Source organism: Nerophis lumbriciformis, linkage group LG12 (assembly GCF_033978685.3).
Source record: "Nerophis lumbriciformis linkage group LG12, RoL_Nlum_v2.1, whole genome shotgun sequence".
Classification (NCBI taxonomy): Eukaryota; Metazoa; Chordata; class Actinopteri; order Syngnathiformes; family Syngnathidae; genus Nerophis; species Nerophis lumbriciformis.
Genome location: NC_084559.2, coordinates 10,454,580 through 10,482,145, shown reverse-complemented (window position 1 = coordinate 10,482,145; position 27,566 = coordinate 10,454,580). Strand labels below are relative to the sequence as shown.

The window sequence follows — 27,566 nt, the reverse complement described above, 5'->3', positions numbered from 1 at the left end:
TGCCTTTGGTTACCGAACAGTTCAAAAGAAGAGGTCGTAAAATAGTTCAAAGAGAGTTCCATAAAATAGTTCAAAGAGAGTTCCATATAATAGTTCAAAAAGAGTTCGCAAAATACTTCAAAAAGAGTTCGTCTGGACATTGGGCAGATCCTGCCATCTGTCCGCTTTGAAGTCCCAGTGGAGTTTTACGAGCATTCTTCTTGGCAGGTTTCAAAGACAGCTACCGTCCCCCGTGCTAGGAACTCCCTTCAACACAAAGTATTGTGATAATTTAGATAGAATAATTCTGACAACCCCGAACGGGACAAGCGGTAGAAAATGGATAGATGGATGGATGGATGCCTAAAAAAAAATCACATGTGAATAATGCTGTATAATAGACTGTATTTATATTATTCACATGTGAATAATGCTGTATAATAGACTGTATTTATATTATTCCCATGTGAATAATGCTGTATAATAGACTGTATTTATATTATTCACACGTGAATAATGCTGTATAATAGACTGTATTTATATTATTCACATGTGAATAATGCTGTATAATAGACAGTATTTATATTATTCACACGTGAATAATGCTGTAAAATAGACTGTATTTATATTATTCACATGTGAATAATGCTGTATAATAGACTGTATTTATATTATTCACATGTGAATATTGCTGTATAATAGACTGTATTTATATTATTCACATGTAAATAATGCTGTATAATAGACTGTATTTATATTATTCACATGTGAATAATGCCGTATAATAGACTGTATTTATATTATTCACATGTGAATAATGCTGTATAATAGACTGTATTTCTATTATTTACATGTGAATAATGCCGTATAATAGACTGTATTTATATTATTCACATGTGAATAATTCTGTATAATAGACTGTATTTATATTATTCACATGTGAATAATGCTGTATAATAGACTGTATTTATATTATTCACATGTGAATAATGCTGTATAATAGACTGTATTTATATTATTCCCATGTGAATAATGCTGTATAATAGACTGTATTTATATTATTCACATGTGAATAATGCTGTATAATAGACAGTATTTATATTATTCACATGTGAATAATGCTGTATAATAGACTGTATTTATATTATTCACATGTGAATAATGCTGTATAATAGACTGTATTTATATTTTTTGCATGTGAATAATGCTGTATAATAGACTGTATTTATATTATTCACATGTGAATAATGCTGTATAATAGACTGTATTTATATTTTTCGCATGTGAATAATGCTGTATAATAGACTGTATTTATATTATTCCCATTTGAATAATGTTGTATAATAGACTGCATTTATATTATTCACATGTGAATAATGCTGTATAATAGACTATATTTATATTTTTCACATGTGAATTATGCTGTATAAAAGACTGTATTTATATTATTCACATGTGAATAATGCCGTATAATAGACTGTATTTACATTATTCACATGTGAATAATGCTGTATAATAGACTGTATTTATATTATTCACATGTGAATAATGCTGTATAATAGACTGTATCTATATTTTTCGCATGTGAATAATGCTGTATAATAGACTGTATTTATATTATTCACATGTGAATAATGCTGTATAATAGACTGTATTTATATTATTCACATGTGAATAATGCCGTATAATAGACTGTATTTATATTATTCCCATGTGAATAATGCTGTATAATAGACTGTATTTATATTATTCCCAGGTGAATAATGCTGTATAATAGACTGCATTTATATTATTCACATGTGAATAATACTGTATAATAGACTGTATTTATATTATTCACATGTGAATAATGCTGTATAATAGACTGTATTTACATTATTCACATGTGAATAATGCTGTATAATAGACTGTATTTATATTATTCACATGTGAATAATGTTGTATAATAGACTGTATTTATATTATTCACATGTGAATAATGCTGTATAATAGACTGTATTTATATTATTCACATGTGAATAATGCTGTATAAAAGACTGTATTTATATTATTCACATGTGAATAATGCTGTATAATAGACTGTATTTATATTATTCACATGTGAATAATGCCGTATAATAGACAGTATTTATATTATTCACATGTGACTAATGCTGTATAATAGACTGTATTTACATTATTCACATGTGAATAATGCTGTATAATAGACTGTATTTATATTATTCACATGTGAATAATGCTGTATAATAGACTGTATTTCTATTATTCACATGTGAATAATGCTGTATAATAGACTGTATTTATAATATTCACATGTGAATAATGCTGTATAATAGACTGTATTTATATTATTCACACGTGAATAATACTGTATAATAGACTGTATTTATATTATAGTATCTGGGTACTTCCAGAAGCAAACTACAGTAAGCTTTTCTTCTTTATTTTATTTTGTTTTACTTTAGGTGGTCTTAATCGTGCCTCTCGACTCGTTCTAACCTGGGATAAGTGTCACATTTTGACAATTGTTTTCGTGCACTGGAAATTGGAACTGTGTTTCTCTCCGTTGACCTAAGGGAAATTCATTTTGCAAGACCTTCACACATCGTCAACAGTCAAGGGAAATGAATCTGGGCGGTTGTTGTGAACGTTGAACAACGCTGATATGACAATCCACTTGGCTGCTAAGAACTGAGTGGAATGTGTGATGACATCCACAGCTTTGTGTAAATACTCTGCGTCGTTTGGTGAATTCAGTCATTTACACTTTTACTTTACTTTAACAAATGTGAGCTTTTTTCTCCCTTCAGGGTTGTGTAGGGAATCTAAGGATCACCCTCTGGTGTTCAGTAAAAGGTGTGACATAATGAAGGACAACATTGTAATCAATAAAGACCTGTTGTTGGTTTTGGGGAAACATAAAACCAGCTTCATGTTTTCATAAGAAAACAATCCCCTATCCCGGGGGTCAGTAACCTGTGGCTCTTTAGTGCCGCCCTAGTGGCTCCCTGGAGCATTTTAAAAAAAGGATTTGTTAGAATAATTGTTTTAAATGATCACAAAAACTTTGTATTAGATTGAGTTCCTGATTTTGTGGAAGTGGATTCCAGTACCGGAGGGTGTGTTCTAACTATCGTGGGATCACACTCCTCAGCCTTCCCGGTAAGGTCTATTCAGGTGTACTGGAGAGGAGGCTACGCCAGATAGTCGAACCTCGGATTCAGGAGGAACAGTGTGGTTTTCGTCCTGGTCGTGGAACTGTGGACCAGCTCTATACTCTCGGCAGGGTCCTTGAGGGTGCATGGGAGTTTGCCCAACCAGTCTACATGTGCTTTGTAGACTTGGAGAAGGCATTGGACCGTGTCCCTCGGGAAGTCCTGTGGGGAGTGCTCAGAGAGTATGGGGTAACGGACTGTCTGATTTTGGCGGTCCGCTCCCTGTATGATCAGTGTCAGAGCTTGGTCCGCATTGCCGGCAGTAAGTCGGACACGTTTCCAGTGAGGCTTGGACTCCGCCAAGGCTGCCCTTTGTCACCGATTCTGTTCATAACTTTTATGGACAGAATTTCTAGGCGCAGTCAAGGCGTTGAGGGGATCTGGTTTGGTGGCTGCAGGATTAGGTCTCTGCTTTTTGCAGATGATGTGGTCCTGATGGCTTCATCTGGACAGGATCTCCAGCTCTCGCTGGATCGGTTCGCAGCCGAGTGTGAAGCGACTGGGATGAGAATCAGCACCTCCAAGTCCGACTCCATGGTTCTCGCCCGGAAAAGGGTGGAATGCCATCTTCGGGTTGGGGAGCATTTTTAAAAAAGGATTTGTTAGAATAATTGTTTTAAATGATCACAAAAACTTTGTATTAGATTGAGTTCCTGACAAGGGTCCTTGAGGGTGCATGGGAGTTTGCCCAACCAGTCTACATGTGCTTTGTAGACTTGGAGAAGGCATTCGACCGTGTCCCTCGGGAAGTCCTGTGGGGAGTGCTCAGAGAGTATGGGGTATCGGACTGTCTGATTTTGGCGGTCCGCTCCCTGTACGATCAGTGTCAGAGCTTGGTCCGCATTGCCGGCAGTAAGTCGGACACGTTTCCAGTGAGGGTTGGACTCCGCCAAGGCTGCCCCTTGTCACCGATTCTGTTCATAACTTTTATGGACAGAATTTCTAGGCGCAGTCAAGGCGTTGAGGGGGATCCGGTTTGGTGGCTGCAGGATTAGGTCTCTGCTTTTTGCAGATGATGTGGTCCTGATGGCTTCATCTGGCCAGGATCTCCAGCTCTCGCTGGATCGGTTCGCAGCCGAGTGTGAAGCGACTGGGATGAGAATCAGCACCTCCAAGTCCGAGTCCATGGTTCTCGCCCGGAAAAGGGTGGAATGCCATCTTCGGGTTGGGGAGGAGACCCTGCCCCAAGTGGAGGAGTTCAAGTACCTCGGAGTCTTGTTCACGAGTGAGGGAAGAGTGGATCGTGAGATCGACAGGCGGATCGGTGCGGCGTCTTCAGTAATGCGGACGCTGTATCGATCCGTTGTGGTGAAGAAGGAGCTGAGCCGGAAGGCAAAGCTGTCAATTTACCGGTCGATCTACGTTCCCATCCTCACCTATGGTCATGAGCTTTGGGTTATGACCGAAAGGACAAGATCACGGGTACAAGCGGCCGAAATGAGTTTCCTCCGCCGGGTGGCGGGGCTCTCCCTTAGAGATAGGGTGAGAAGCTCTGTCATCCGGGGGGAGCTCAAAGTAAAGCCGCTGCTCCTCCACATCGAGAGGAGCCAGATGAGGTGGTTCGGGCATCTGGTCAGGATGCCACCCGATCGCCTCCCTCGGGAGGTGTTTAGGGCACGTCCAACCGGTAGGAGGCCACGGGGAAGACCCAGGACACGTTGGGAAGACTATGTCTCCCGGCTGGCCTGGGAACGCCTCGGGATCCCCCGGGAGGAGCTGGACGAAGTGGCTGGGGAGAGGGAAGTCTGGGCTTCCCTGCTTAGGCTGCTGCCCCCGCGACCCGACCTCGGATAAGCGGAAGAAGATGGATGGATGGATGACAAGAAGACACAACCTGTCTTTGAAACCTACCAAGAGTAAGGCTCGTAAAACTCCACTGTTTAGGGGGGGAAGCAAGATGAAGGGGTTCCTGTGTTCTTTCATGTATGGTAATCAACAGAAGGATGTTGTCCTGGCCCAAGGACTTCAGAGCGGAGAAAAGACAGGATCTGCCCAATTTCCAGACGACCTCTTTTTGAAGTATTTTACGAAGTCTCTTTGAACTATTTTATGGAACTTTTTTTGAACTCTTTTCCGACCTCTTCTTTTGAACTATTCTGTAACCAAAGGCAACGCTGTTTACGACCCACTTCCCTCTGGAAGTGGAAGCGGCGATCAGGTGGTCGGAGAAAGTCAAATAAAGAAGGAGGAGTGCAATTTTTTTAAGAGAGCGTGCTGGAGACTGTACAAGAGTACAGTGTGTCCAGGCGTCAATATTTAGTCCAAATTGAATTATGTCTTTGTTTAATTATTTGCCTCTTGTCTTGTTTAATAGATGTCATCAGTGTTTGAACCTGACCGGATTGAAAATGGAAAAATATGTTGTTGTTTTTTTGTTTTGTTTGAGGACAAACATGACACAAACCTGTTAGAACTACCACTGCTTAATATGGTGGTGTTTATGCTTCACTGATGACACTTTTTTGGTGAACATCCTTTTATCCCACTAATTTTGACGGTTCTTGAACTCACCATAGTATGGACTGTGACATGTAAAATCTTCCACTCCTTATTTGTCTCATTTTGTCCACCAAACGTTTTATGCTGTGCGTGAATGCACAAAGGTGAGCTTTGTTGATGTTATTGACTCGTTTGAGTGCTGATCAGGCATATTTGGTCAGTGCAGGACTGCAAGATAATCAATGCTAACATGCTATTTGGGCTAGCTTTATGTACATAATACATCATTATGCCTCAAGTGTAGGTATATTTGAGCTCATTTGATATCCTTTACTTTTATCCTCTTTGTATATAATTTAGTGTTGCATGTCTCGTGACACATTATCTGTATGTAATATTGGCTGCATCTCTGATAGTTGTTTGTGTGCCATGTTGTTCCAGACTACAGCAAACATTACCTAGCTTGCCAAATATTATAATAAATCGATTAATAGAAGACTTGGACACACAAATATTTACCTTTTGGCCATTCAAAGACAGTCATTTCCAGAAGTTATCTCACCTTCGGAGTAGACTCTGATTGACTAATAGTTTCTAATGTTGTAAAAATGTGTAGAATAAATATTACATTTCAAAATTTCTGTCAAAGAAGATTTGCTTCAGCCAGCGACACATAGTCATTTTGATAGTAGGCTAATATAGCTAATATAGACACTTACGTCATGTGTTGCCTTCATTATAACGCTTATATAAGACTTTTAAAGTCATTTTGATAGTAGGCTAATATAGACACTTACATCATGTGTTGCCTTCATTATAATGCTTAAATAAGACTTTTAAAGTCATTTTGATAGTAGGCTAATATAGACACTTACGTCATGTGTTGCTTTCATTATAACACTTGTATAAGACTTTTAAAGTCTTTTTGATAGTAGGCTAATTTAGACACGTACATCATGTGTTGTCTTCATTATATTACTTATATACGACTTTTAAAGTAATTTTGATAGTAGGCTAATATAGACACTTACGTCATGTGTTGCTTTCATTATAACACTTATATAAGACGTTTAAAGTCATTTTGATAGTAGGCTAATATAGACACTTACGTCATGTGTTGCTTTCATTATATTACTTATATAAGACTTTTAAAGTCATTTTGATAGTAGGCTAATATAGACACTTACATCATGTGTTGCCTTCATTATAACACTTATATAAGACTTTTAAAGTCATTTTGATAGTAGGCTAATATAGCTAATATAGACACGTACGTCATGTGTTGCCTTCATTATAATGCTTAAATAAGACTTTTAAAGTCATTTTGATAGTAGGCTAATATAGACACTTACGTCATGTGTTGCCTTCATTATGTCTTCATTATATTACTTATATAAGACTTTTAAAGTAATTTTGATAGTAGGCTAATATAGACACTTACGTCATGTGTTGCCTTCATTATAACACTTGTATAATACTTTTAAAGTCATTTTGATCGTAGGCTAATATAGACACTTACATCATGTGTTGCCTTCATTATAACACTTATATAAGACTTTTAAAGTCATTTTGATAGTAGGTTAATTTAGACACTTACGTCATGTGTTGTCTTCATTATATTACTTATATAAGACTTAAAGTAATTTTGATAGTAGGCTAATATAGACACTTATGTCATGTGTTCCTTTCATTATAACACTTATATAAGACTTTTAAAGTCATTTTGATAGTAGGCTAATATAGCTAATATAGACACTTACGTCATGTGTTGCCTTCATTATAACACTTGTATAAGACTTTTAAAGTCATTTTGATAGTAGGCTAATTTAGACACTCACGTCATGTGTTGTCTTCATTATATTACTTATATAAGACTTTTAAAGTCATTTTGATAGTAGGCTAATATAGACACTTACATCATGTGTTGCCTTCATTATAACACTTGTATAAGACTTTTAAAGTCATTTTGATAGTAGGCTAATATAGACACTTACGTCATGTGTTGCCTTCATTATAACACTTGTATAAGACTTTTAAAGTCATTTTGATAGTAGGCTAATTTAGACACTTACGTCATGTGTTGCCTTCATTATAACACTTGTATAAGACTTTTAAAGTCATTTTGATAGTAGGCTAATTTAGACACTTACGTCATTTGTTGTCTTCATTATATTACTTATACAAGACTTTTAAAGTAATTTTGATAGTAGGCTAATATAGACACTTATGTTATGTGTTGATTTCATTATAACACGTATATAAGACTTTTAAAGTCATTTTGATAGTAGGCTAATATAGACACTTACGTCATGTGTTGCCTTCATTATAATGCTTAAATAAGACTTTTAAAGTCATTTTGATAGTAGGCTAATATAGACACTTACGTCATGTGTTGCTTTCATTATAACACTTGTACAAGACTTTTAAAGTCTTTTTGATAGTAGGCTAATTTAGACACGTACATCATGTGTTGTCTTTATTATATTACTTATATACGACTTTTAAAGTAATTTTGATAGTAGGCTAATATAGACACTTACGTCATGTGTTGCTTTCATTATAACACTTATATAAGACGTTTAAAGTCATTTTGATAGTAGGCTAATATAGACACTTACGTCATGTGTTGTTTTCATTATATTACTTATATAAGACTTTTAAAGTCATTTTGATAGTAGGCTAATATAGACACTTACATCATGTGTTGCCTTCATTATAACACTTATATAAGACTTTTAAAGTCATTTTGATAGTAGGCTAATATAGCTAATATAGACACGTACGTCATGTGTTGCCTTCATTATAATGCTTAAATAAGACTTTTAAAGTCATTTTGATAGTAGGCTAATTTAGACACTTACGTCATGTGTTGTCTTCATTATAACACTTATATAAGACTTAAATTAATTTTGATAGTAGGCTAATATAGACACTTACGTCATGTGTTGCCTTCATTATGTCTTCATTATATTACTTATATAAGACTTTTAAAGTAATTTTGATAGTAGGCTAATATAGACACCTATGTCATGTGTTGCCTTCATTATAACACTTATATAAGACTTTTAAAGTCATTTTGATAGTAGGCTAATTTAGACACTTACGTCATGTGTTGTCTTCATTATATTACTTATATAAGACTTTTAAAGTCATTTTGATAGTAGGCTAATTTAGACACTTACGTCATGTGTTGTCTTCATTATAACACTTATATAAGACTTTTAAAGTAATTTTGATAGTAGGTTAATATAGACACTTACGTCATGTGTTGCCTTCATTATAACACTTATATAAGACGTTTAAAGTCATTTTGATAGCAGGCTAATATAGACACTTACATCATGTGTTGCCTTCATTATAACACTTATATACGACTTTTAAAGTAATTTTGATAGTAGGCAAATATAGACACTTACGTCATGTGTTGCTTTCATTATAATACTTATATAAGACTTTTAAAGTCATTTTGATAGTAGGCTAATATAGACACTTACGTCATGTGTTGCTTTCATTATAACACTTGTATAAGACTTTTAAAGTCATTTTGATAGTAGGCTAATATAGACACTTACGTCATGTGTTGCTTTCATTATAATACTTATATAAGACTTTTAAAGTCATTTTGATATTAGGCTAATATAGACACTTACGTCATGGGTTGCCTTCATTATAACGCTTATAAAAGACTTTTAAAGTAATTTTGATAGTAGGCTAATTTAGACACTTACATCATGTGTTGTCTTCATTATAACACTTTTAATTTTTTGCGGATCCAGACAGATTTTGTATTTCTTTTTTTTTTTGGTCTAATATGGCTCTTTGAACATTTTGGGTTGGGTCAGAATGTATTTCAGAGGGTTGTGGTTATCCATGTTTGAGGGTTGCAATAGCTTTGCCATACCTGACCCTGACTACACGGTGGTATTGTTGATTCATAAAGTCATCCCCAATCTAAAATACTATTCCCTTTTTTTGTCTTTTGAAGGGCTGAACCTATTCTCACCCGGATGAAAGAGGACCACACGCGCATCATCCTGCCAGCCATAGACAACATCAAATACAACACATTCGAGGTGCAGCAGTACGCCAACGCCGCCCACGGCTACAACTGGGGGCTGTGGTGTATGTACATCATCCCGCCGCAGGAGTGGCTGGACAAGGGCGATGAGACGGCGCCTATCAGGTGAGCGCCGCAGCGAGTGGGCAGCGTCCATAATGGATGAGGACGTGTGATGAAATATGAATAACCTAAGTTCATGACTTATTCATGCGTGGTGCCATCAGACTCGGGTTGCTCTGGTGCCACCCAAACACACAAATAAAGCACCTGCATGGAAAGATGTCTAATTACCATGATGAATAGCTTGAGTTGTACACAATGCCACGTGGATGGCACATTATTAATGTGTTTGGATGGCACCCAAGAACCATCTTGGATCATCCATCCATCCATCTTCTTCCGCTTATCCGAGGTCGGGTCGCGGGGGCAGCAGCCTAAGCAGGGAAGCCCAGACTTCCCTCTCCCCAGCCACTTCGTCCAGCTCTTCCTGTGGGACCCCGAGGCGTTCCCAGGCCAGCCGGGAGACATAGTCTTCCCAACGTGTCCTGGGTCTTCCCCGCGGCCTCCTACCGGTCGGACGTGCCCTAAACACCTCCCTAGGGAGGCGTTCGGGTGGCATCCTGACCAGATGCCCGAACAACCTCATCTGGTTCCTCTCCATGTGGAGGAGCAGCGGCTTTACTTTGAGCTCCTCCCGGATGGCAGAGCTTCTCACCCTATCTCTAAGGGAGAGCCCCGCCACCCGGCGGAGGAAACTCATTTCGGCCGCTTGTACCCGTGATCTTGTCCTTTCGGTCATAACCCAAAGCTCATGACCATAGGTGAGGATGGGAACGTAGATCGACCGGTAAATTGAGAGCTTTGCCTTCCGGCTCAGCTCCTTCTTCACCACAACGGATCGATACAGCGTCCGCATTACTGAAGACGCCGCACCGATCCGCCTGTCGATCTCACGATTCACTCTTCCCTCACTCGTGAACAAGACTCCGAGGTACTTGAACTCCTCCACTTGGGGCAAGATCTCCTCCCCAACCCGGAGATGGCACTCCACCCTTTTCCGGGCGAGAACCATGGACCCGGACTTGGAGGTGCTGATACTCATTCCAGTCGCTTCACACTCAGCTGCGAACCAATCCAGTGAGAGCTGAAGATCCTGGCCAGATGAAGCCATCAGGACCACATCATCTGCGAAAAGCAGAGACCTAATCCTGCAGCCACTAAACCAGATCCCCTCAACGCCTTGACTGCGCCTAGAAATTCTGTCCATAAAAGTTATGAACAGAATCGGTGACAAAGGGCAGCCTTGGCGGAGTCCAACCCTCACTGGAAACGTGTCCGACTTACTACCGGCAATGCGGACCAAGCTCTGGCACTGATCATACAGGGAGCGGACTGCCACAATCAGACAGTCCGATACCCCATACTCTCTGAGCACTCCCCTCAGGACTTCCCGAGGGACACGTTCGAATGCCTTCTCCAAGTCCACAAAACACATGTAGACTGGTTGGGCAAACTCCCATGCACCCTCAAGGACCCTGCCGAGAGTAAAGAGCTGGTCCACAGTTCCACGACCAGGACGAAAACCACACTGTTCCTACTGAATGCGAGGTTGGACTATCCGGCGTAGCCTCCTCTCCAGTACACCTGAATAGACCTTACCGGGAAGGCTGAGGAGTGTGATCCCACGATAGTTAGAACACACCCTCCGGTTCCCTTTCTTAAAGAGAGGAACCACCACCCCGGTCTGCCAATCCAGTGGTACCGCCCCCGATGTCCACGCGATGCTGTAGAGTCTTGTCAACCAAGACAGCCCCACAACATCCAGAGCCTTAAGGAACTCCGGGCGGATCTCATCTACCCCCGGGGCCTTGCCACCGAGGAGCTTTTTAACTACCTCAGCAACCTCAGCCCCAGAAATAGAAGAGCCCACCACAGACTCCCCAGGCACTGCTTCCTCATAGGAAGACGTGTTGGTGGGATTGAGGAGGTCTTCGAAGTATTCCCTCCACCGATCCACAACATCTGCAGTCGAGGTCAGCAGAACACCATCCTCGCCATACACGGTGTTGACACTGCACTGCTTCCCCTTCCCGAGGCGGCGGATGGTAGTCCAGAATTGCTTCGAAGTCGTCCGGAAGTTGTTTTCCATGGCCTCACCGAACTCCTCCCATGTCCGAGTTTTTGCCTCTGCGACCGCTGAAGCCGCACACCGCTTGGCTTGTCGGTACCTGTCCGCTGCCTCAGGAGTCCTATGAGCCAAACGAACCCGATAGGACTCCTTCTTCAGCTTGAAGGCATCCCTCACCGCCGGTGTCCACCAACGGGTTCTAGGATTACCGCCACGACAGGCACCAACTACCTTGCGGCCACAGCTCCAATCAGCCGCCTCGACAATAGAGGCGCGGAACAAGGTTTTTTAAAGTCATCATTTCTTATTTCAAGCATGAAAAAAAATCATGACTTTGACACAATTGTGTCTCATAATTAAAACAGATGACAGCCAAATGGACTTTGCTGGTTTATTTTCAATGAAACAATAGAAAAGAGGTACTCATATAGTAGTACAGTTGGCACAGTACAGTAAACTGACAGTTAATATTTAAACATTTGACATTTCTAACAATTTTGAACAGAAATAGTTCATTCACAATCAGATGAATTCTTCAAAATTACAATAAAAAATTGGGCTGTATATATGCGCACTAATTGACTGAAAGAGCACGCACTTGGCGCGATGATGTCATGTTATCCATGGAAAAATGCATTTTTAGACAATATGATTTGCCTGAGCGGCTAGGAGACCCCGAGAGTAACAAGCGCTTGCCTTGTTGCCTTTCCATTAAGAACAATAAATTAGTTCTTAGTATAAGTTTGCTGGTTTCAAGAAATGTAATATCATTATGTCAAGATAATGGCACTAGCATTTACTTCATTTAAGAATATTTTTCAACATATTGAGCAAAAAGGTCTCTTTTTTTTTTTCTACCAAGAAAAGTGCACTTGTTATTAGTGAGAATATACTTATTTTATGCTATTTTGGGGTTCATTGAGGTTAGCTAATTTTACTTGTTTTGGAAAGTCTTGAGTAAAACTTGCTTGAAACTAGAATATCAAGTGTTGCAAAGCTGTGTCATCAACACTCACAAGTAGAAAACTACTTTTTTAAAGTCATCATTTCTTATTTCAAGCATGAAAAAACAATCATGACTTTGACACAATTGTGTCTCATAATTACCATACCATGCCATACCAACTTTATTTATAAAGCCCTTTAAAAACAAGCACAGTTGAAAAACAAAGGGCTGTACACCACAAAGAAATAGAGGCAAAGGACAGACTAAATTAAAGCTGCAAGCAGCGATGGACGGGACCGACTTTGACGGCGCATAAAATCCAAACCGGAGCAGTAATTAAAACTCTTTCGTCAACTTTTAATCAAAACGGTTAAATCTCTCTCCTGTGCTAGTTTGAAGCCGACACAACAAACGCGCTCAGAGGAGATAATGTTTGAAAAAAGGTGAACGGTTTTTACAACACTTTTGTTTTGAAGGGGGAATTGCAAACTTTCTGTTGATTTTTGCTGGGGGTTGTCAATATATGAAATGTAGGTTTAAGTGAGACCTACATAGAAGTTTTTTTTTCATGTCTCTACGACATTCCTACTGGAAGTTACAGGCAGTCTTGTCTGTGTTTTCTTCCGAGGAGCAGTTTTGTCTGTGTTTTCTACCTAAGGGGCGCTAGAGCGCAATTTTGAGTTTTGGGGTTTGGTTTTTTTATTAGGTTGCAATTTTTGCCAGTCCTGATGTGTGTGTCCAGTTTGGTGAGTTTTGAAGCCTGTTAAGGGGGTAAAATTACAGCTCAAATAGGCAAAAGTGACTGTTTTTACAAAACATTTGTTTTGAAGGGCAAATTGCTAACTTCCTGTTGATTCTTGCTGAAGGATGTCAGTGTATGGAATCTAGGTCTAAGTGAGCCCTACATAGAGATTTTTGTTTCATGTCTGTACGACATTCTTACTGGAAGTTATAGGCAGTTTTGTCTGTATTTTTTCCTAGGGGGCGCTAGAGCACAATTTTGAGTTTTGGGGTTTGGTTTTTTATTAAATGGCAATTTTCGCCAGTCCTGAGGTGAGTGTCCAATTTGGTGAGTTTTGAAGCATGTTAAGGGGGTCAAATTACAGCTCAAAGAGGCGGCCGGTATAGTAATAATAAAACCTTACAATTACAATAGGGTCCTCTGTCCCTTTGGGACAGAGGACCCTAAAAATAACATTTAAAACAGAAATAAAAATACACAATTAAAAAGCAAATATAAATTACCCTAAGAACAGTTTGTTGGATAAAAACAGTTTAAAAGTTAAAAACAGTTCAAAAAGTTAAAAGCTAAAAACAGTTCAAAGTCTCATGCTGGGTTAAAAGCCAGTGAATAAAAATGGGTTTTAAGAATAATTAAAACAGATGACAGCCAAATGGATTTTGCTGTTTTATTTTCATTGAAACAATAGAAAATAGGTACTCATATAGTAGTACAGTTGGCACAGTACAGTAAACTGACAGTTAATATTTAAACATTTCACATTTCTAACAATTTTGAACAGAAATAGTTCATTCGCATTCAGATGAATTCTTCAAAATTACAATAAAAAATTGGGCTGTATATATGCGCACTAATTGACTGAAAGAGCACGCACTTGGCGCGATGATGTCATGTTATCCATGGAAAAATGCATTTTTAGACAATATGATTTGCCTGAGCGGCTAGGAGACCCCGAGAGTAACAAGCGCTTGCCTTGTTGCCTTTCCATTAAGAACAATAAATTAGTTCTTAGTATAAGTTTGCTGGTTTCAAGAAATGTAATATCATTATGTCAAGATAATGGCACTAGCATTTACTTCATTTAAGAATATTTTTCAACATATTCAGCAAAAAAGTCTCTCTTTTTTTTTTTCTACCAAGAAAAGTGCACTTGATATCGATAAGAATATACTTATTTTAAGGTATTTTTGGGTGTCTTGAGGTTAGCTAATTAGGGACCGAGTCCCTTTGGTTGAATTTCTAGGGCTTTATTATTATACCGCCGCTTCTTTCAGCTGTAATTTGACCCCCGTAACATGTTTCAAAACTCACCAAATTGGACACACATATCAGGACTGGCAAAAATTGCGATCTAATCAAAAAACCAAACCCCAAAACTCAAAATTGGAAGAAAACAGACAAAACTGCCTGTAACTCCCAGTAGGAATGTCGTAGAGACATGAAACAAAAACCTCTATGTAGGTTTCACTTAGACCTATATTTCATACACTGACAACCCTCAGATAAAATCAACAGGAAGTTTGCAATTCCTCCTTCAAAACAAAAGTTGAGTAAAAACAGTCACCTTTTTTTTAAACATTATCTCCTCTGAGCGCGTTTGTCGTGTCGGCTTCAAATTAGCACAGGAGAGAGATTGAACCCTTTTGATTAAAAGTTGATGAAAGAGTTTTAATTACTGCTCCGGTTTGGATTTTATGAGCATTCCATAGTACTGGAGCCCCAATAGAAAACGCTCTATAGCCCGCAGACTTTTTTTGGGCTCTGGGAATCACTAATAAGCCGGAGTTCTTTGAACGCAGATTTCTTGCCGGGACATATGGTACAATGCAATCGACAAGATAGGACGGAGCTAGACCGTGTAGTATTTTATACGTAAGTAGTAAAACCTTAAAGTCACATCTTAAGTGCACAGGAAGCCAGTGCAGGTGAGCCAGTATAGGTGTGTTTATAAGTATATAAAGGTATATACAGTATAGGTATGTATGTATATAAGGTATATACAGTATAGGCGTAATATGATCAAACTTTCTTGTTCTTGTCAAAAGTCTAGCAGCCGCATTTTGTACCAATTGTAGTCTTTTAATGCTAGACATAGGGAGACCCAAAAATAATACGTTACAGTAGTCGAGACGAGACGTAACGAACGCGTGAATAATGATCTCAGCGTCGCTAGTGGATAAAATAGAACGAATTTTAGCGATATTACGGAGATGAAAGAAGGCCGTTTTAGTAACACTCTTAATGTGTGACTCAAAGGAGAGAATTGGGTGGAAGATAATACCCAGATTCTTTACTGAGTCGCTTTGTGTAATTGTTTGGTTGTCAAATGTTAAGGTGGTATTATTAAATAAATGTCGGTGTTTAGCAGGACCGATAATCAGCATTTCCGTTTTCTTGGCGTTGAGTTGCAAGAAGTTAGCGGACATCCATTGTTTAATTTCATTAAGACACGCCTCCAGCTGACTACAATCCGGCGTGTTGGTCAGCTTTAGGGGCATGTAGAGTTGGGTGTCATCAGCATAACAATGAAAGCTAACACCGTATTTGCGTATGATGTCGCCTAGCGGCAGCATGTAAATACTAAAGAGTGCAGGGCCAAGAACCGAACCCTGAGGAACTCCGCACGTTACCTTAACATAGTCCGAGGTCACATTATTATGGGAGACGCATTGCATCCTGTCAGTAAGATAAGAGTTAAACCACGACAAAGCTAAGTCTGACATACCAATACGTGTTTTGATACGCTCTAATAAAATATTAAATACTTATAATAGCTGTTGTATCATTTTTGGATGGCTTGTTAAACATTTCATAGGATTTTCAGAGGGAGGAAAAACCAAGACATTTAATATAAAATGTAAAATGAATAAATACATACAAAGAAAAAGTAAACAAATGGTTAAAAGCCATCGTCCCGGGGAGCATTTAATTTCGTCCCGTGCATTTTTTTAAATAATAATAATAACAATGAATAATTTCTAAGTCTTTGTTAGCCGTTTGTGAAGTGTTGTGCTCGTGCGCTACGTTTGCTTGCGTCCTGTGCATCTCCTGGGGGCTAAGCCCCTCCGTCCTTAAAAGCTAGTGACGCCCCTGTATACAACTAATATATATAATAATAATAATACAAAACAATACAAAATAAACTAAGGAAATGGAGTGTGTGACAAAACCCAAAAGTGAGTGGTGTTAGAATTAAACCACACTGTCAGGACTTGGTCTTGGGTGTTAGCTTTTCCGGGATGCAACGGAAAGTTGGCACGGGCGAGACGGGAATGAAGGTACATGATTTATTTATTATATCAAAAAAAAGGCGCACAGTGGCGGAGAATAAACTATGAAACCAAAAGACTATAGCAAAAAAGTACAAACGAAAAACACGCACAGTGGCGGAGAACAAACTATGAAACCAAAAAGACTATAAACATGGAACAAAAACTTACTTGGCTTGGACAAAAATAGTTGCATGGAGAATGGACATGGAAAGAAGTATCAGGCATGGACAGAGTATAAATGTGGTGAGGTCGTCAGGACGAACAACAGAAAATGAAAAGCTTAAATAACAGACATGATTAACGAAAACAGGTGCGTGACTCAAAACGTGAAACAGGTGCGTGACGTGACAGGTGAAAACTAATGGGTTGCTATGGTGACAAACAAGAGTGCACAATGAGTCCAAACGTGGAACAGGTGAAACTAATGGGTAATCATGCAAACAAGACAAGGGAGTGAAAAGCCAGAAACTAAACAAAACATGACTTAAAACAAAACATGATTACACAGACATGACACACACTGGTTTAAATGTAATTTATATATATTGGGTTTCACTATGTAAAGCGCTTTGAGTCACTAGAAAAAAGTGCTATATAATTCACTTCACTTTTAATTTTTTGCAGCTCTAGACCAATTACTTTTTTGCATTTGTGGTCCAAATTGGCTCTTCCAACGTTTTGGGTTGCTGACCCCTGCCTTAATTGGCCGTATGTTGAATCTCATTGACTCAAAGATCAATATGTTCATTATCTGTAATAAACTGTATTATTAGAACAGTATTTTAATCAAGTAGTTTTCTCCCCTTAAAAAAGGTAGATTAAACAATTCCAGATTTGTAGTATGCTATAAAGATTACCCTAAGGGACACCTTCTAATGAAAGTAACTACTGTTATTTATTTAAATAGTCTCCGTGGGGAACGCTGATAATTCATCCAACACTTCCTGCAGACATTTGATGTAAAAACGCTGCAGTGTGAGGTGAGACACTTGCTGAGACACCTGCTAATATGTGCAAAGACCTAATTAGAGATGAAAAAGAGCACCGCGAATCCAAAGTTACATTAGGTTGCAATTAGCATATGTATGTAGGTCATACTTGCCAACCTTGAGACCTGGGTGCGGGGGGCGTGGTTAAGAGGGGAGGAGTATATTTACAGCTAGAATTCACCAAGTCAAGTATTTCATATATATATATATATATATATATATATATATATATATATATATATATATATATATATATATATATATATATATATATATACCCGCGACCCCGAAGGGAATAAGCGGTAGAAAATGGATGGATGGATGGATGGATATATACAGGTAAAAGCCAGTAAATTAGAATATTTTGAAAAACTTGATTTATTTCAGTAATTGCATTCAAAAGGTGTAACTTGTACATTATATTTATTCATTGCACACAGACTGATGCATTCAAATGTTTATTTCATTTAATTTTGATGATTTGAAGTGGCAACAAATGAAAATCCAAAATTCCGTGTGTCACAAAATTAGAATATTGTGTAAGGGTTAAATTTTGAAGACACCTGGTGCCACAAACTGATCAGCTGATTAACTCAAAACACCTGCAAAGGGCTTTAAATGGTCTCTCAGTCCAGTTCTGAAGCCTACACAAACATGGGGAAGACTTCAGATTTGACAGCTGTCCAAAAGGCAACCATCGACACATTGCACAAGGAGGGAAAGACACAAAAGGTTATTGCTGAAGAGGCTGGCTGTTCTCGGAGCTCTGTGTCCAAACACATTAATGGAGAGGCAAAGGGAAGGAAAAACTGTGGTCAGAAAAAGTGTACAAGCGATAGGGATCACCGCGCCCTGGTCAAGATTGTGAAAAAAAAAACATTCAAAAATGTGGGGGAGATTCAGAAGGAGTGGACAGCTGCTGGAGTCAGTGCTTCAAGATCCACCACCAAGAGACGCTTGAAAGACATGGGTTTCAACTGCCGCATACCTCGTGTCAAGCCACTGTTGACCAAGAAACAGCGCGCAAAGCGTCTCACCTGGGCTAAGGAAAAAAAGAGCTGAACTGCTGCTGAGTGGTCCAAAGTCATGTTTTCTGACGAAAGCAAATTTTGCATTTCCTTTGGAAATCGAGGTCCCAGAGTCTGGAGGAAGACAGGAGAGGCACAGGATCCACGTTGCCTGAAGTCTAGTGTAAAGTTTCCACCATCAGTGATGGTTTGGGGTGCCATGTCATCTGCTGGTGTCGGTCCACTCTGTTTCCTGAGATCCAGGGTCAACGCAGCCGTCTACCAGCAAGTTTTAGAGCACTTCATGCTTCCTGCTGCTGACCTGCTCTATGGAGATGGAGATTTCAAGTTCCAACAGGACTTGGCGCCTGCACACAGCGCAAAATCTACCCGTGCCTGGTTTACGGACCATGGTATTTCTGTTCTAAATTGGCCCGCCAACTCCCCTGACCTTAGCCCCATAGAAAATCTGTGGGGTATTGTGAAAAGGAAGATGCAGAATGCCAGACCCAAAAACGCAGAAGAGTTGAAGGCCACTATCAGAGCAACCTGGGCTCTCATAACACCTGAGCAGTGCCAGAAACTCATCGACTCCATGCCACGCCGCATTAACGCAGTAATTGAGGCAAAAGGAGCTCCAACCAAGTATTGAGTATTGTACATGCTCATATTTTTCATTTTCATACTTTTCAGTTGGCCAACATTTCTAAAAATCCCTTTTTTGTATTAGCCTTAAGTAATATTCTAATTTTGTGACACACGGAATTTTGGATTTTCATTTGTTGCCACTTCAAATCATCAAAATTAAATGAAATAAACATTTGGATGCATCAGTCTGTGTGCAATGAATAAATATAATGTACAAGTTACACCTTTTGAATGCAATTACTGAAATAAATCAAGTTTTTCAAAATATTCTAATTTACTGGCTTTTACCTGTATATATATATATATTAGAGATGCGCGGTTTGCGGACACAACCGCGGAGTCCGCGGATTATCCGCGGATCGGGCGGATGAAATTAAAAAAAATTAGATTTTATCCGCGGGTCGGGTCGGGCGGTTGAAATAAAAAAAAAAAAAGATTTTAAATAGATTCAGGCGGGTGGCAGTTAAACCAATTGGGAAATATATATACATAGTTAAATGTTGTTACCCACATACGAAAAACGAGCAGGCACCTGCTGCATATGCCACAACAGAAGAAAAAAAAAAAAAGAGATGGACACTTTTACGGAGCGGAGAAGGGACGCCTCGCCGGGGTCCGGGACCGAGGCCCCTTCCCCCGAGAGGGCCCCACCGGGAGCCGTAGCTGAGGCGATCCGCGAGAAGGGCCCGACGCAAGTCCAGGGTCACCACCGCGCCCACCGCACCGACACCCCGCCTCGTCCGCCTTCGCCGCGGCCGGCGTCACGCGCAGCAGGTAAGCAGCTTACCTGCCCGCCAACCCTGTTGCCGGGGGCGCGTAACAGGGGTCACTCCGCGCGCAGTGCGCTCACGAAAGGGGTGGGGCTCACCCTGGTTGATATAGACAGCAGGACGGTGGCCATGGAAGTTGGAACCCGCTAAGGAGTGTGTAACAACCCACCTGCCGAATCAACTAGCCCTGAAAATGGATGGCGCTGGAGCGTTGGGCCCATACCCGGCCGTCGCCGGCAGCGAGACGCGCTTGGAGGAGCGCTCAGCGCGGCTCCCATATGATTGGGCACTGGTGTGCAACTGGGTCGTGACAGCGTGGCACGCAAATGTCTGTACTGCATTGGATCAGTCTCCTTTCTTTAACAGGCAAAAGCTTTATAACCTCACTAATGCCTTGCATCGTCTATATTAGATATATAACAACGGGCGGGTGCGGGCGGGTGCGGGTCTGATCAAATGCTAGTTCGGGTGGATGGCGGATGGTTGACGACTTTCTGATGTGGTTGCGGATGAAATAGTTGCCTATCCGCGCATCTCTAGTAGACGTTCTTTATATTGTGGGAAAGCGGACTCAGGTCCGCATGGAGCTGGAGGGGCCGTGGCCTCCAGCTCCGCCTGAATTTCGGGAGATTTTCGGGAGAAAATTTGTCCCAGGAGGTTTTCGGGAGAGGCGCTGAATTTCGGGAGTCTCCCGGAAAATCCGGGAGGGTTGGCAAGTATGTATGTAGGTGGAACAATTAGGTAGGGAAAGTCTCGTTATTTTCCCAAAGGAAAGTGTCAGAAAAGTTCCAGGACTGGAGATGTTGATCACAGTCTTTGATGTGAGGGGGCATCGTCCACAGCTCATATTTTTTGTTTTTTTTGTTACCAGAAGGTCAACATCTTCTACAAAGAGCTCTTGCAGCACTTGCGTTGTTTATTGATTGATCAATTTTGTGTTTAGGGTCCGCCAACAGAATGTCCATGTGTGTTGACTGAGGCATACATCCTTCCCATGTCTGCCATTACAATATACCATGATTCGGTTGCCATAGCAGCAGAGCAGATCCTTTTATCAACTTAGCGGCACAATAAAGAGTTGAATGGAATATCATCAAACCCTGCACCAGAGATGAATAGGACTATACAATCCCTGTCAGCTCTACGCTCCCGCCATGTTACATCTTGATTAAAACACGATAACAATGACCACATTGCCAAATGGAAGGCTCAAAAATGGTACACAACCCAGAAGACATACTTGCCAACCCTCCCGGATTTTCCGGGAGACTCCCGAAATTCAGCGCCTCTCCCGAAAACCTCCCCGGGACAAATTTTCTCCCGAAAATCTCCCGAAATCCAGGCGGACTCAGGTCCATGCGGGCCTGAGTCCGCTTTCCCACAATATAAACAGCGTGCCTGCCCAATCACGTTATAACTGTAGAATGATGGAGGGCGAGTTCTTGGTTTCTTATGTGGGTTTATTGTTAGGCAGTTTCATTAACGTCCTCCCAGTGCGGTAACAACACACAACAACAGCAGTCACGTCTACCGTAAAGCAGTTTGTTCTGCCGTAAACAGCAATGTTGTGACACTCTTAAACAGGACAATACTGCCATCTAGTGCATTTGATGAAAGCACTTTTGTGCGTGCCACACAGCAATGCATCATCAGCATGGTTAGAAAAATAGTGACAGAGAATAGAACAAGGATGGACAATTCAACCCTTAACTCAACAATGAGTAGATGAGTGTTATCTGTGTGTATATGTGTAAATAAATGAACACTGAAATTCAAGTATTTATTATATATATATATATATATATAATATATATATATATATATAAAATATATATTTATAGTTAGAATTCACTGAAAGTCAAGTATTTCTTGTATATATATATATGTATGTGTATATATATTAGAGATGCGCGGATAGGCAATTATTTCATCCGCAACCGCATCAGAAAGTCGTCAACCATCCGCCATCCACCCGATCTAACATTTGATCAGAACCGCACCCGCCCGCACCCGCCCGTTGTTATATATCTAATATAGCATATATATAATATGCAAGGCATTAGTGAGGTTATAAAGCTTTTGCCTGTTAAAGAAAGGTGACTGATCCAATGCAGCATAGACATTCGCGTGCCACGCTGTCACGACCCAGACGCACACCAGTGCGCAATCATATGGGAGCCGCGCTGAGCGCACCTCCAAGCGCGTCTCGCTGCCGGCGACGGCCGGGTATGGGCCCGACGCTCCAGCACCATCCATTTTCAGGGCTAGTTGATTTGGCAGGTGGGTTGTCACACACTCCTTAGCGGGTTCCAACTTCCATGGCCACCGTCTTGCTGTCTATATCAACCAGGGTGAGCCCCACCCCTTTCGTGAGCGCACTGCGCGCGGAGTGACCCCTGTTACGCGCCCCCGGCAACAGGGGTGGCGGGCAGGTAAGCTGCGCGGGCGGAGCGCGCGGAGTGACCCCTGTTACGAGCCCCCGGCCACTGGGGTGGCGGGCAGGTAAGCTGCTTACCTGCTGCGCGTGACGCCGGCCGCGGCGAAGGCGGACGAGGCGGGGTGTCGGTGTGCGGTGGGCGCGGTGGTGACCCTGGACTTGCGTCGGGCCCTTCTCGCGGATCGCCTCAGCTACGGCTCCCGGTGGGGCTCTCTCGGGGGAAGGGGCCTCGGTCCCGGACCCCGGCGAGGCGTCCCTTCTCCGCTCCGTAAAAGTGTCCATCTCTTTTTTTTTCTTCTTCTTCTGTTGTGGCATATGCAGCAGGTGCCTTCTCGTTTTCCGTATGTGGGTAACAACATTTAACTATGTATATATATTTCCGAATTGGTTTAACTGCCACCCGCCTGAATCTATTTAAAATCTAATTTTTTTTTATTTCCACCGCCCGACCCGACCCGACCCGCGGATAAAATCTAATTTTTTTAAATTTCATCCGCCCGATCCGCGGATTATCCGCGGATCGGGCGGATGAAATTTAAAAAAATTAGATCTCTAATATATATATATATATATATATAATATGAAATACTTGACTTAGTGATTCTAGCTGTGAATATACTCCTCCCCTCTTAACCACGCCCCCAACAACGCCCCGCCCCCAACCACACCACGCCCCCCCACCCCGCACCTCCCAAAATCGGAGGTCTCAAGGTTGGCAAGTATGCCAGAAGATGATGTACCTATGGCCAATATGTAATGATTATGCTTGCTGAAATGAAAACACCAGTAGAAATGAACACTTAAACATCAGAAAACATACTTCATAATCTTGTATAACATGGGTGTCAAACTCTGGCCCGCGGGCCAAATTTGGTGAGGTGATGTCAAATTAACACTAGAGCTGGCCCGCCGATTATATACAGCGGCGGTGCCGCGGTACACCGCTAATTCTCATACTTGCCAAACCTCCCGGGAGACTCCCAAATTTCAGTGCCCCTCCCGAGAATTGTAACGTCCCCTTTTCGTCCAGTCCAACGAGTGCTGGCCCAGTCACATAATATGTGCGGCTTTGGCAAGGCATACTTGATCTTCATTGATACAGGTTACACTGAGGGTGGCCGTATAAACAACTTTAACACTGTTACAAATATGCGCCACACTGTGAATCCACACCAAACAAGAATGACAAACACATTTCGGGAGAACATCCGCACAGTAACAAAACATAGGGTTGGAATTGGGGGTTAAATCACCAAAAATGATTCCCGGGCGCGGCACTGCTGCTGCCCACTGCTCCCCTCACCTCCCAGGGGGTGATCAAAGGGGATGGGTCAAATGCAGAGGACAAATTTCACCACACCCAGTGTGTGTGACAATCATTGGTACTTTAACTTAAACACAACAGAACAAATACCCAGAACCCTTTGCAGCACTAACTCTTCCGGGACGCTACAAGGTGTGTGTGTGTGTGTGTGTGTGGGCGGGAGGTGGGGGGGGGGTATGGAGGTAGCAGGGGTGATATACACCCCCGCTACAACCCACTGTACGCACACACACGTAAATGCAACGCATACTTCATCAACAGCGATACAGTTTACACTGAGAGTGGCCGTATAAGCAACTTTAACATTGTTAGAAATATACGCCACACTGTGAATCCACACCAAACAAGAATGACAAACACATTTCGGGAGAACATCCGCACAGTAACACAACATAAAACACAACAGGACAAATACCCAGAACCCTTTGCAGCACTAACTCTTCCGGGACGCTACAAGGTGTGTGGGTTGTAGCGGGGGTGTATATCACCCCTGCTACCTCCATACCCCCCCCCCCCCCCCACCTCCCGCCCACACACACACACACACACACACCTTGTAGCGTCCCGGAAGAGTTAGTGCTGCAAAGGGTTCTGGGTATTTGTTCTGTTGTGTTTTATGTTGTGTTACTGTGCGGATGTTCTCCCAAAATGTGTTTGTCATTCTTGTATGGTGTGGATTCACAGTGTGGCGTATATTTCTAACAATGTTAAAGTTGCTTATACGGCCACTCTCAGTGTAAACTGTATCGCTGTTGATCAAGTATGCGTTGCATTCACGTGTGTGTGCGTACAGGAGCCGCTCATATCAATCAATAAATCAATAAATCAATCAATGTTTATTTATATAGCCCTAAATCACAAGTGTCTCAAAGGGCTGCACAAGCCACAACGACATCCTCGGTACAAAGCCCACATAAGGGCAAGGAAAAACTCACCCCAGTGGGACGTCGGTGTGAATGACTATGAGAAACCTTGGCGAGGACCGCATATGTGGGTAACCCCCCACCACCCCCCTAGGGGAGACCGAATGCAATGGATGTCGAGTGGGTCTGACATAATATTGTGAGAGTCCAGTCCATAGTGGATCTAACATAATAGTGTGAGAGTCCAGTCCATAGTGGATCTAACATAATAGTGTGAGAGTCCAGTCCATAGTGGATCTAACATAATATTGTGAGAGTCCAGTCCATAGTGGATCCAACATAATAGTGTGAGAGTCCAGTCCATAGTGGATCTAACATAATAGTGTGAGAGTCCAGTCCATAGTGGATCTAACATAATAGTGTGAGAGTCCAGTCCATAGTGGATCCAACATAATAGTGTGAGAGTCCAGTCCATAGTGGATCCAACATAATAGTAAGAGTCCAGTCCATAGTGGGGCCAGCATGACACCATCCCGAGCGGAGACGGGTCAGCAGCGCAGAGATGTTTCCAGCTGATGCACAGGCGAGCGGTCCACCCCGGGTCCCGACTCTGGACAGTCAGCACTTCATCCATGGCCACCGGACCTGTGCCCCCCCGCCCCCCCCCCCCCCACAAGGAAGAGGGGAGCAGAGGAGAAAAGAAAAGAAACGGCAGATCAACTGGTCTAAAAGGGGGGTCTATTTAAAGGCTAGAGTATACAAATGAGTTAGTTGAATATCTTGCGACTGGGCGGGTTGTTAGAAGGGTTGAAAAGCGGACGTGACATCAGCTCGTAGAGGACGTTAAAAGCAGTGCCTGTAAGGCACGCCCCCAAGACTGTGGAATACGAAATATAATGACTGATGAACACCTTCGTTCAATAATGAGGGTTGCCTCAGCTCAAAGCCTGAGCCCTGACATTAATGAACTAGCATCCCAGAAAAGATGCCAGGTATCTGGCTTGGGCACATCAGATTAGATCAGTGTGTTGCAAACTGAGCAGTTTAAAGTCCTGAATGGTTGTTTTATTCATTATTTTATTTTCAAATTTATTAGCCTGTGGAAAAAGTTAATGTTGATATTTACCTCAGAAGGCTGCAAATAGAAAAGAGGCATTCCATTTTTATTTAAATTGTATTTGATATGCCATTGATAATTGTTAATTATTAATATTATTTTTTGAAACTGGATTTTGCATGTCACTATAAAGTTATATAAGCCTTGCTTGTTCAATATTCAATGCAAAACTTGTTTGGGTCCCTATTAAAAGGTTAATTTGTTCAACCTTGGCCCGCGTCTTTGTTAAGTTTTAAATTTTGGCCCACTCTGTATTTGAGTTTGACTGTTGTATAGCATGTGGTGTCATTGTCAAGCCAAAACTGGAACTCAATGATCGACACAGTATCGCCTGAGGGATCGAAGGTCAAGGGCATTCAATGTTGGTTTTCAGCCTTGCCGCTTACGTGCAGTGATTTTTTTTCCAGATTCTCTGAACCTTTTGATGATATTACGGAGCGTAGATGGTGAAATCCCTAAATGCCTTGCAATAGCTGGTTGAGAAGTGTTGTTCTTAAACTGTTCGACAGTTTGCTCAGGCATTTGTTGACAAAGTGGTGACCCTCGCCCCATCCTTGTTTGTAAATGATTTCATAGAAGCTGCTTTTATATCATCATGGCACCCACCTGTTCCCAATTAGCCTGTTCACCCGTGGGATTTTCCAAATAAGTGTTTGATGAGCATTTCTCAACTTCCTCAGCCTTTTTTTGCCACTTGTGTCAGCTTTTTTATAACATGTTGCAGGCATCAAATTTGGAATGCAAAAAATCAAGTTTAACAGTTTGAACGTTAAGTATCTTGTCTTTGCAGTCTATTCTATTGAATATACTGCAGGTTGAAAAGGATTTGCAAATCATTGTATTCTGTTTTCTGCGATGAGGTGGCGACTTGTCCAGGGTGTACGCCGCCTTCCGCCCGAATGCAGCTGAGATAGGCTCCAGCGACCCCCCCCGCAACCCTAAAAGGGGACAAGCGGTAGAAAATGAATGGATGGATATATTCTGTTTTTATTTATGATTTACACAACGTGCCAACTTCACTGGTTTTGGGTTTTGTATATTTTATCTGGTTTCTATATATATATATATATATATATATATATATAATATATATATATATATATATCAGTGACGTGCAGTCACTAGAGGCAGGTGAGGTGGGGCCTCACGTGCCATCATGGAAAGAAACATTTTTTAAAAAGAAATAAAATGTATTAAATTGTTATTTTTCATTTAACTTCACCAGTTTTAGATTATTGTTATTCAAAATCGCTGAATTTTCACATTTGCTGTTCAAATACTGAGAAGAGACGGTGCGGTGATCAGCAGCCAGTTGAGGCACGTCACTCAGTGCCTCAACATGGATTGCGCAATGACTCGGCTAACTGCTGGCCTGCTGTGCAGTGAGACCGTATTGCTATATGAACTATATTATACATTTCCATAGTTTAGTTAGCTGAGGTATATAATGTACAGTGTATTTTGTCAACAACTGTATGTGTGTAAAGTATTTCTTGTGCTGAGCGATCATAAAACTGCTGCGAAGACGCACTGTGTGAGGCTCACAGTAATCCCGCCTCCTGGTGCCGGTTAATGCACCCCCCGACGAGAGCGCCACACCAACCAAAGCCCACACCCAAACCCTCCACGT

General features: G+C 41.2%; 1 protein-coding gene across 1 annotated transcript in view; it reads left to right on the top strand.

Annotated features, from left to right (window-relative positions):
• Window positions 1–27,566, top strand: part of galnt9 (polypeptide N-acetylgalactosaminyltransferase 9) — a 331,066-nt gene that overhangs the window by 161,439 nt on the left and 142,061 nt on the right. Inside the window, exon 5 of the mRNA XM_061985891.2 lies at window positions 9,619–9,816. Coding sequence (XP_061841875.1) covers window positions 9,619–9,816 — 198 coding nt within the window. The remainder of the gene's footprint in view (window positions 1–9,618; window positions 9,817–27,566) is intronic.